General features: G+C 33.2%; 1 protein-coding gene across 1 annotated transcript in view; it reads right to left on the bottom strand.

Annotated features, from left to right (window-relative positions):
* The window catches only part of CNTN5 (contactin 5), a 495,116-nt gene that overhangs the window by 256,870 nt on the left and 225,590 nt on the right, over positions 1-12,656 (bottom strand). Inside the window, exons 10-11 of the mRNA XM_049640842.1 lie at positions 8,727-8,908; positions 1,797-1,933 (exon numbers count right to left, since the gene is read on the bottom strand). Coding sequence (XP_049496799.1) covers positions 1,797-1,933; positions 8,727-8,908 — 319 coding nt within the window. The remainder of the gene's footprint in view (positions 1-1,796; positions 1,934-8,726; positions 8,909-12,656) is intronic.

The raw sequence follows: 12,656 nt of genomic DNA, 5'->3' as shown, positions 1-12,656 counted from the left end.
AAGATTAACTGTGTGGCTCAGTTAAGTGTCTGACTTTGGCTTAGGTCATGATATTGTGGTTTGTGGGCTGAAGCCCTGCATCGGGATCCATGCTGGCAGTGTGGAGACTGCTTAGGATTCTCTCTATCCCTCTCTCTGCCCTTCCCCTACTCACACTTTTTCTCTCTCTCAAAATAGATAAATAAACATAAAAATAAAAAAGAATCCCTTTGTTATATTAATGTGATCAGGAGTTTACCTTTTCTCACTTCCTGACAAACTAAAACAAATAAAAAAACTGCCCTGCAACTGGATTCTGTACAAAATTATTGACCAAAAAATATAAACTCATTATCAGATAAAATTTAATATAGAATTCAGAAAACTGAGCATGTGCAAATTGGGGTCAACTGAAGCCAAGAGCTCATTTCAAAAACAAATTTGAAATTTAAAATGCTGTTAAGGTATCCTGTCTACTTAATGCCAAACAAATAGTTCTTTCAATTTTAGTGATCAGTGGTTTACCTATCAACAGAGATGCCAAGTAAGTTTACATAATTTTCAAAATAAACCCATTCACTTTGCAACAGTATTATCTGCCAGTGGAATTTAATTTACTGGGATGCTGAAAGAAAATATGACCAGCATAGTCTTATCTCAAGGTTTATCTGGTATCCCCAGGAAATTAGAGAGAAAGAGACAATGAATCAATGACTCAGGATTCTCACGCCCTCAGTTTTAATGGCTCTATAGTTATTTGTATTTCTGTATTCGTTTTCTGTAATTGTGTTTTGTTTTGGTCTAACTGGTTTTATAAGAGAATGCTGGAGCTGGATGGGACTGTGGGGATGATATGATCCAATCTCTTGATTTCATAAAGAGCGAACTGAAGCCCAAAGAGGTGAATGACAGACAAGAGACCTCTTGGTAGTGGTAGGACCTGGGCATAATCTGTGTTCGGAATTTCAACCTCATATACCACCCTTCCATTTTTGGCCATAAATAGTGAACTATTCTCCCCTTGCCCTCCTTTCTGCAAAGGCCATACAAGGGAGTTGGTTAAAATTATTACCATCATTTTAAAACTAAACAGTCATTGATTTATTTTCAAATCCAGTACATGTTTCAAAAATATGCAGAGTTACTAAAAAAAAAATTAGTTTTTTAAATCCTATTAAGTAGGATGTCACAGAACCTGTCCAAGATACAGAAAGCTAGGATTCTATAATAGTCTCGTCTCTCACCAGATACATGATCTTGGACAAGTCACTTTACTTCTGGGGCAAATTCCACCCTCTGCAAAGTGACACAACAAGCTAGATATCTAAAAGTCAGCTAGAGACAGCAATGAATCTATGATAATAATTGATATTTTCCCATGAATTTATAGGATCAAATAAAACTTTAACAACATGTTCCTCAAAAATTAATGAGGTAATTAAAAAGAAAATTTTAGGGGCGCCTGGGTGGCTCAGTCAGTTAAGCGTCTGACTTCAGCTCAGGTCATGATCTCGCGGTTCGTGAGTTTGATCCCCGCGTCAGGCTCTGTGCTGACAGCTTGGAGCCTGGAGCCTGTTTTGGATACTGTGTCTCCCTCTTTCTCTGACCCTCCCCCATTCATGCTCTGTCTCTGTCTCAAAAATAAAAATAAACGTTAAAAAATTTATTTATAAATACATTTTATTTCTCACTTCACTACATTAGGAGGCATATATAAGAAATGACTTTCAATAAGACAAAAGGAGGATAGTTTGTCATATCCTGTGTGAAATCCTGTTAAAATTACACTGAAACAGATTAACAGTTACCAACAGTACCTGAGGCAAGAGGGACACTCCATTCTTCAGCCAACGGTATGTGGGTCGGGGTTTTCCAGTAGCCTTACATTCCCATCGGAGAGGGCTCCCACTGTCCAACTGAGTGTCATTCAGTTTTTCTACCCAGTGTGGATAAGCTGTAAGAGTTTAAGGATTAAAGAAGGATGACTTCATTTTTCAAACACTTTACCAAATTCAAAATTCATGTGGAAATATTACTTGCATTAATTTTTTTTATCAATTCACATAATTGTAGGTATTCAGAAGAAGCACAACATTGCATTGCACACAGAACTCTATTTCCTGTGTAAAAAGATATAGCAGTGATAATATTTTGATAATTTAAAACACTTTTGTAAGCTAGGTCAAGTATATCTTATTGTTTTACCCAACTTACAGCAAGTGGCTACAGTCTCCCCAAGGTATCAGAACTTGTTTAATAGGAAATCAAGTACTTAGAGGCATCCTTTTTTTCCAGACATTGAGGCAGCGCTAGCGCAAGGTGATATAATACAAAAAGACCATTTATTGAATAATTGCTTTGCTTTTTTATTTTTGTTTTTTCTAAAATAAATTGAGTTGCATAGGAAAATAATTTGTTAATTCAAATTTCTCTTGGTGTAAAATTTTTTTATATATTTATTAACATTCTTCAAAACTTTTTAAAATCCTTTTTCAAAATTACAACAGAGAAAAACTACTTTATCAAGAAAGAGATAATGTACTTGTTTACAACCTGTAAGACACAAAATAGTGTCTTTCCTCCATTGGATAATTTTTAAAATAAAACTACTGAAAACAAGTGACTCTTTGTCCACAAAAACACTGAAAAAACTGAAACAATAGCTATAAATATTGAACAATTATTTTTCTCTAGCAAATTTTTTGGCATTAACCTATAACATATTTTACTTTGTGACAGTGAGGACTTTGATCACTGATTCATTCATTTCATACTATTTAGTCCTTTCTTGGTCTTAGAAGTTATTAAGGATATAGGAGCATCTATGTCATTTCTTTTTTAGGAGTTTATATTGTGGTAGAGGAAGTCTAACGTCAATGCTATAGGATATGGTAGCACAAGAAAGGAAAGATGTACTAAAGGAAACTGCACTTGAATACTAGAATAGTGGGTCTAAAGGGACAATAGTGGGTCCAAAACCTAAGCAGTTTAAAAGGGAGGAAACAGAGTGAGAGAGAAAGAACTCTCATTTATTAATCGCTAGTCCTAGACACTGAGCTACATTATCAATTAATCCCCGTTACATTTATCCTGAAAACAAACATTTAATTTTATGAATCAGGAAACTTTGGCTCAGAGAGGTTAAAAAAAAATTTACCCAAGGTCACACAATTAATAAGGCATAGAAACCACATTCAAAGTCAGATATTTCTGACTCCAGGCAGCATACAATTATTTCATTCTACTCTGGCAGATTAAAAAATGAATTGGAAGCATTTATTGCATTCCTAGTGTGTTTTGCCTTCTCCTGATCTCTGAATGGGAATTTTGTTTTCAATACCTCATTGGTCTTCTAGATAATGACTGTAAGGAGCCTTACTTTGGCATATTCAGAATTTGTAGGCCTTTGAACACATTCTGTGATCCAACATCAACATCCGATTCAATATCATCAGCCTAGGAGCTATCAAGGAAAAATCTTGCCATGGTGAGCTTCAAATATTAGCTTTCATGACTTTCATGCCTGTCTTTTAAAATGAGTCCCTTTTTAGTTATCTCTCATGCATGCTAAAAATGCTGATAGGAATGGTAAGATACAAAAGTAACATTAAACTCTACTTTCTCATTGGGGCTTTCTGTAAACTTTACTACCCTGCTTTGCCAGTCTACTTCATACTATTCATGATCCTTGTAATCCAAGCACACAGGTTTACTGTCTCCCAAGAACACCCTGCATCTTCTTCAAATTGTTAAATCCACCTGGAACGTTCTACTTTTCTTCTTTGTCTCTTTTAATTCTAATAATAATTCAAGTTTGAGTCTAAATCATATAAGGTTTCCTTTTTTTAATTTTATTTTTAATTTTTTTTTTAAATTTACATCCAAATTAGTTAGCATATAGTGCAACAATGATATCAGGAGTAGATTCCTTAGTGCACCTTACCCATTTAGCCCACCCCCCTCCATACAACCCCTCTAGTAACCCTCAATTTGTTCTCCATATTTATGAATCTCTTCTGTTTTGTCCCCCCCGTTTTTATATTATTTTTGTTTCCCTTCACTTATGTTCATCTGTTTTGTCTCTTAAAGTCCTCATATGAGTGAAGTCATATGATTTTTGTCTTTCTCTGACTGACTAATTTCACTTAGCATAATACCCTCCAGTTCCATCCATGTAGTTGCAAATGGCAAGATTTCATTCTTTTTGATTGCCGCGTAATACTCTGTGGTTATGTATATATACCATATATATATATGTATACCATATGTATACCATATATACCATATGTATGTGTGTGTGTGTATATGTGTATATATATATATATATATATATGGTGTGTGTATATATATACATATGTATATATATATGTATATACATATGTATATATATACACACACAGTGTGTGTGTATATATATACATATGTATATACATATATATACATATGTATATATATACACACACACCATATATATATGTTATATATATATATACACACACACACACACCATATATATATGTTATACACACACACACACATATACACACACACACACACACACACACACACACCATATATAACATATATGTATGGTGTGTGTGTGTGTGTGTGTGTGTATATATATCACATCTTGTTTATCTATTCAGCTGAACAGAATGCTTGATAGGAAAAACAAGAAAACAAAACAAAGCAAATCTTTGTCTTGGAAAAGCTTAATAATAAAATTGTAGACATTGGAAGGCATTAAAATTTGTGAGGGCACTCTCCAGAGATCTTTTAAAAATAAGGAAATCTATAATACTACACTACAATGAAAATAAAATTCTATTTCTTATTGGATATTTGGGGAAATTATTAGTTGTGGGGCACATGATACATATTTAAACTCATAGATCACATATCTTTATATAATATTTTTCTCTACACAAAGTACCTCCTGTTGAGATCTCCTTGCATATAAAACTGCTTAAAATTGTTTTAATTTCCTTCTTTCCTTCCTCTTTTCCTCCTATCCTCCTTACTTCTTTCTTCTTTTTGTTTTTTCATTGTTTCTTTTCATCTTAATTGAGAACTTTAACAAATAGGGTTCAATTTATGTTGGAAATATAAAGACTAAAAATTTCTGTGACTAGTAAATTTGTGTGACTAGTCTTTGATTAATCATCAGAAGTTAAAAGACATAGAAATAATCAAAGAAATTATTTCCCCTATAAAACTACCATATGTTATAAAAAGACATATTTAATAGAATACATATGTAGTTTTTTTCTAAGTTTCAATTGTTATTTTTTTCAATTTATTCAATTATGTTTTTTTGTAGTTTAATTTTTTTTCAATTTCATGAATATTGTTATTCGAATGTATTGGTTAAATAACACCTGTAAGTTTACCTTTATTTTTATTATTTTAGTACCATGGACTTTTTGTTGTGTTATTTGTTGCATTATGTTTACAATATAGATCTTTTTTTAAAATTATTATTATTTTTTTTGAGAGAGAGGGAGAGAGCATTGAGGAGGGACAGAGAGAGAGAGAGGGAGAGACAGAATCCCAAGCAGACTCCACACTGTCAGTGCAGAACCTGACATGGGGCTCGATGTCACACACTGCGAGATTATGACCTGAACTGAAATCAAGAGTCGGAGGCTTAACCAACTGAGTCACCCAAATACCCCTACAGAGTCTTAATTATAAATACCGTGTGGCTTAAATTTATGCCTACCACCTATGTTGGCACTAATTTTGTAATGATTTGACCAACAACAACAACAACAAAAAGAGACTAGAAAGGTTGTCTTAAAACCTTGGCTCTCATCCATTGAGCTAAACAACTAACTGAACATGTAAACATTCCCATAATTACACTTTCACGAAGACAGTGAGAACACAGGAAAAACTATATGTTTTCAGTACTCAGTGAATATTGACCATTTAGGTTAAAGTGTCAGCCTCTACTTTTTTCATTGGGTGAAGATCAGGTTACAGAACTTCCAACAAAAATCCATTCTCCTAAAAGGAGAACATTCCAAATACAAATCATGGATACAGTGAAATATTCATGCATCATGTTATTCTGTATCAACTGTCAGGAGGAAATGCTAGCCAAGATCCTTAAATTCTACAGAGTTTCAGGGGTGAGGAGAAAAGCCCTCATGTCAAAGGCAACAGATTTAAAAGTACAAATTGGGTGACTATGTAATAACCAAGACAGTCTGGAAGTGAAATAGAGCTTTTTGTTATTGTCCCAGTGCTACAGACATAAACTGGGACTATTTGGGCAAAATCAGGAGCAGCGTAGAAAAACTACCCTAAAAATGGGCTACAGTGAAAGGCCAAATTCTTCCAAGATACCTTCCCAAACTGTCAGATGTTATATACCAGAGTAGCCAGCTAGCCCAGTTTCTTTTTCTAGTCAATAATCTTAATTATTCTCTATTCAAAATGATGCATTTTTTGGGAAGGTCTGTCCTTACCTGGCTGGCCTGCATTGTACATCTAATTGTGCATGACAAGGAGAGTTTACAGTTTGTTTCTTAGTAGTACACTCTCTTACCAGAAGGTAAACCAGTAAAATTGAGTGAAATCAATTTTCTTTCTTTTTCTTGGAAATAATCATTACTACTATGAATCAAGTACCTGGAATGGAGAGAGGTACAATGGAGTAGTGCCATGTGGGAGGTTCTGTCCTGTACTGTAAATCTAATTATAACTTAGGTGTGAGCCAATTTTCACCACCCAGAAAGATTTGGAAATTTTCCCAAATTGTCTTAAGAGTAACAGTCTCTCCTTGCATTTCTTTGTGTGATTTTGAGTGACAATGCTCTGGTTGAACACTTGTCTTTCAGTATCAGATTTTTATTTGTAGAGAGAAACTGGTATAACTTCACACTTTGGAGTATAAACCAACATAATGTATTTGAATGTTAATTATTGTTCATTGGGGTACAGAAGCAAGAATTTTTACCCCTATGGCTACACAGTTGACTTAATGATGTAGTAAGAAATTGTGAACAGTTTGTTTTGTGAGTTTCATCAAACTATAATACCCATGGCCTAAATAAACCAGTGCTAGTGCTTCAATCTTACAAACTTCTAAATGGCTCTATGTTTTTCTTCAGGATGCTTCCCCCTGTTTAGCCTTTAAAGAAAGTCTTAAAGATATCCTTTGGAAAGCTTTCTCTGATTCATCCCAGTAGATGCAGTAGAATCTGCTCCCACAATCCTTTGCACATGCCTTTATCACTGCAGACAACATGCTCTGTTCTAATGTGGGGTTTGCATTTCATCTAATCTGGTGGACCACGAATTCCTTCAAAGTTCTACTGCTAGTATGTAGAGCAATAATAGGCTTTTAATAAAAATTCATTGAATACATGAATGAATGAAATATTAATGGTAGAGTAATAAGGTTGGACTACTGAATTCCTAAAGGAGTTATTAGAGATCAAGAAAGAAAAACCAGTTTAAATTCAGATATTAATGTTTCAAACTGTTCTTTAAGAGTTCGTTTGCAGGGCATTAAGCTTTTTAGGTGAATGGATCTTGAGATACAGTGACAGTTGTAGTTGTTTGGTGGGTTCAGCCAAATAGGCAATTTGGATAGTTTTATATTGAAAGCATTTGAATTTTCTTATATCAATGTTCTAGATTATAGTGTTCTTCTTTGTGTGTATGTGTGTGTGTGTGTGTGTGTGTGTGTGTGTGTCTTCATATAGGAAATAAGAATACTATCAATTACCCATTATGTTTAATGTACATTATAAAAGCAAATATGAAAAGTAGATACAACTTATGATCCTCGGAAGTAAAGATGAAATTGTAGATATTTTTTGAAGTAGATTTTCCCAGTTCTTATACACAACCTGGTTGGTTCTTTGGCATTTTTGGATATATAAATGTTTCTATGTTGTAGAGGCTATTTATCATACAGATATATTAATATAGGCCAGGGGTCAGAAAAGTTTTTCTGTAAAGGACCAGATAGTAGATATTTTAGGCTTTGCAAATCAGCTACTTAATTCTGTCTCAACTGCCTCATTCTGCCATAGCAGTGTAAAAGCTGACATAGACAATATGTAAACAAATGGGTGTGGTTGTGTTCCAGTAAAATTTTCTTTTCTTTCTTTTAAAAATTTTTAATGTTGATTCATTTTTTTTGAGAGAGAGAGACAGAGTGTGAGTCGGGGAGGGACAGAGAGAGAGGGTGACACAGAATCTGAAGCAAGCTCCAGGCTCTAAGTTGTAAGCACAGAGCCTGATGCAGGGCTCAAACTCATGAACCATGAGATCATGACCTGGCCAAAGTCGGACGCTTAACCGACTGAGCCACCCAGGCGCCCCTAAAATTTTATTTTCAAAAAAGTGACATCTGGGGAGGATTTGGTGCATGGGCAATAGATTGAAATTCCTGACTCAGGCCAATGGCAAGAATAAATTAATAAAAGTTACAAGATTTTTAACTTATCAGAGAATGGCTTTGGTGCAAGGAAAACATCTCATTTTTAAGTATAGCCACTCTCTATTCTATACAAAGAACCTGCTATTTCCCCATTCATTTTTAATTTAAACCACTTCTGTGTATAGCATAATTTTACATGATGTTTTACCATGCAGAAATAGTATGATTATAAATTATTACTTGGTTTTTATGTACTACCTAACAAACAATATGTCATTCAAATTAATTTGCATTTTCAATTTGACCCTTGGGAATGACTGGAGCATCATGCTTTGCTGAGAACACTTACTGTATACTTGTAATTGTCCACGGAAGGAGTTTTTTCCACGTGAATTTTCAGCTCTGCACTCATATAGGCCTGCATCATCCAGCTGCACGTTGGGTATTTCCAGCACTGCCTGAGATTTCCGCAGACGTGCCTTACTAGGAATATAACCATTAACCTTCATCCATGTGATTGTTGGAACTGGGCTACAATAAAGAGCAAAAATACTGTTAATACACTTTCCATTATTAGGAACATAGATTCTATTATCTGGTAATTTAAGCACTTAATCGGCTGAGTGCAATAAATTGTAATCACAATTAAAGACCACGTGCTGGTTGATATACTTCACTTTCCATGTGTATTGTCTGGTAAATAGTTAAATTCAAGGAAGATAGTTTCCTTTCTTTCATATTACAGGAAGGCAATTCAGAGACAATATTTTATACATTTTAAAACATTATGCTTTATTTAAAAAAACATTTTAAGATTGTTTGAATGGCAAAGGTAATTTATGAAATTACAAAAGTAATGTGTGATTATTCCAATATGTTCAACAAATGACTCATGAACTAAATGAACTAAGAACTCTTTTTGCTCCAACCTCTGCAAGTATCTTCTTTTTCAGTGACAAATGCAATTTGTTTGTTATCTCCTACCTTGTCTTAATGATGCATATATATATATATATACACACACATATGATTTATTTTTGTTTTGTTTAAAAAAATGTAAGTCATACACTTGATATTTACTAAAAAAATTAAAATCAAGATCAACTCCTGACTAACTCTATTTGATGGCTATATACTATTCCATTATATAAACATATCAGAATTTAATCAACCAGCCCCTATATTTAGACATTAAGTGTAGTCCCAGTTTCTCTCCTTTCCTTTTTATTTTTTCCCACTAAGAAACAATATTGCTACAAACAACTTTCACATATATCATATACTATAGCTTTTATTTTCTACAGCAGACATTCACAAAAGTGAAATTGATGGATCAAACGGCACCCACATTTTTCATTTTAATAAGTACTACCAGATTGTTTTTCAATAATACAGTAGCAGTTTCCATATCTATCAGTAATATATGAGGCTGTTACCCCATATCTTTGCAACCATTTTATGTGATCAATCTGTTTAATTTTTGTCAGTATTGAGAGGTAAAAAATGATGTTTTGTTGCTACTTTAATTAATATTTCTCTGAACTCAAATAAGATTGAAACTTTTTTATATTTTTATTGGCTATTTGCATCTACTTTTCTTTGAATTGTTTGCTTATGTTATTTTTCTATTTTTTCTTTCATTTTTCCATTTGCCTATTTGCATTTTTAAAATTTATTTCTTAGAGTTCTTTGTGTATTAGAGCCACTAAGACTTTGTTTCTCAGAAAAATTCTCCCTCAGGTATTATTAGTTTATGGTGGCTTCTACAATACACTTTTATATACAGTTTTAGAAGAAACAAACATATGTATAGTTTCCTTCACAACCTCTAAATTTTTGTTTGTTTAAAAAATTATATGTACACCTAAGTTTATGTCCATATTTTATGCATTGTTACTGCCAGTATTTTGTGTTTTGGTTTTTTTTTGTTTTTATTTTGAACAGTTTGATCTTTAATCCACCTGGAATATATTCATGTTTTTGGTGTGAGATAGGGAATTATTGCAGCATCATTACAGTAAAACTCCTTTCCCCACAATATTTGGTATATTAAGTTTGTCATATAATTGGTTCTCACATACTTGAATTTGTTTCAGGCTTCTCAGTTCTGTTCCACTGATTTATTTATTACTATCTATATTTAATGCACTTTATGGTTTGGACCCAGTCTACTTTCTCAGTTTGATTTCTCACTATTTCCTTCCATATCTCATGACCCAGAAACATATCTCTGTGTGTTTCCAATTATATCTGTTAAAATCCTACTAATCCTCTGAGGCCCATCCTAAATTCCTCCTCTTCAGTAAAGTCTTTACCAAAGTCTGCAGGGATTTTTTTTTTCTGTTAAATAACAAAGTGCTTTGTGTATCTCCTATAACTCACATCTCTTATAACCTTCTACCACAGATTGTAATTGCTAATTATTAGTTTTTTACACTAATTTTTCTTATAGTGGAGATAGCAATGTTCACTAATATAAACAATGCTATGTATTTTGAACACCTTTTTGACTTGTTCCTTAGGGATAAGTGTAGTATTGAAATTTCTGGATTAGAGTTTGACAATTTTTCTTATTTATTTAGGTAGGTACATATATCCAACATCCAGGAGGAATGAACCTTGCATTTTAGAATAATCTTTACATTGGCATGGCATATCATTCTTTTAATATGTATGAGAATTAATTTGTGATTTTTTAAATGAGGATTTTTACATCTATATTCAAAGGTGAGAGTATCTTCAGCTTATTAGGTTTATTCGTTTGTGTGTGAGCTTACTTTTTAGTGGTTGGTTTGTTTACAAGCTAGTTTTGACAGATTTGGTATCATAGTGATGGACGATAGCTTAGTGAACATGCCAGAATATCCCCCTCTCTCTGATAGCTTAAATAGTAGGGAAATTATATGTTCCTTAGGATACTGATAGCATTTTCAAAAAAAGTTACCTGGGTCGGCCATCATTAGTGGAGTTAGTTTTCTTTACAATGATTGCAGTTTCTTCTAGGTTTTCTTTAATTGTGTGGGTTCTACTTATGTCAACTTTGGCAATTCAGGTTTCCCTAGAAAATCAAGTACTCCATCCATAATTTCAACATTTTAGCAATAAGCTGTATAAATAGTGATTTAAAATTATTTAAAAATTCCTCAGTAATGAGTGGTTGCACATTGTAGTAGTAGTTAAATGTGGGATCCATTGCTAGACTTCCTGGGGATAAAAAAGCTCTGGAACTAGAAGTTATTTAACATCTTATTCCTTCAGTTGCCTCAAATGTAAAATATGGTGGAAATAATACAATCTATTTCAGAGAGTAGTTGTGTACATTAATTATTTAAAGAGCTTAGCACTGAGCAAGCGAACAAAAAAAATATTTGCAATAATATGGCAAGGATGTTTGTATTTACTTTATAATTTTAGTAGTATATGCTGTCATCCCCTGCTCCCAACTTGTTTAGCTTTGCATGTTGGTTAAGAGCATGGAATTCAGGGAATACAATTTAGGTTAAAATACAGTTTGAACACAAAGATGCTATGTGATCTTAGGAAAGTTATCTAAGTTAATAAATCTAATTTCTTCATCTGTAAAATGGAGATATTTGCTCCTTAAATGGAAATATATGTATTTTTAATTTATTAATGTTTATTTATTTTTGAGAGAGACAGAGACTGAATGTGAGTGGGTTGGGGCAGAGAGAGAGGGAGACACAGAATCTGAAGAAGGCTCCAGGCTCTGAGCTGTCAGCACAGAGCCCAAAGCGGGGCTCGAACTCAGGAGCTGCAAGATCATGACTTAAGCCGAAGTCAGAAGCTCAACCGACTGAACCACCCAGGCGCCCCAAGAATGGAAATATTTTGAGGACAATGGCATTATCACTCTTGTTCATCAATATGTTCACAGTGTTTCATAAAGTGCTAAGCACATAATTAGTATTTAATAAATTTATGAAATAATGATTCTCATATTATTTTGAGCTTTAAGTGAGCTATGTTTTTGTAAATTACTTAGCAAAATACATTTCAAATAGTGAGTACCCAATAAATATTAGATGTATTGATTTTTAAATGATTAGCTTTGTCAGAGTTTGTCTATTTTATTGGTCTTTAAAATAAGAATTTTGAGTTTTTACTTTTTTATTTTAATTCAGGAGTTTCCATTTTTTTATTTATTTATTCCTCTTTCTTGATCAGTACATTTATATTGTACTTCTAGCTTTTTGAGCTGAATGATCAATATAGTTATTATTTATGGTTAATAATAAAATCATTTAAGGCTGTCTTTTCC

This window comes from Panthera uncia, chromosome D1, assembly GCF_023721935.1.
Source record: "Panthera uncia isolate 11264 chromosome D1, Puncia_PCG_1.0, whole genome shotgun sequence".
Classification (NCBI taxonomy): Eukaryota; Metazoa; Chordata; class Mammalia; order Carnivora; family Felidae; genus Panthera; species Panthera uncia.
This window is presented reverse-complemented; position numbering and strand designations above follow the sequence as displayed.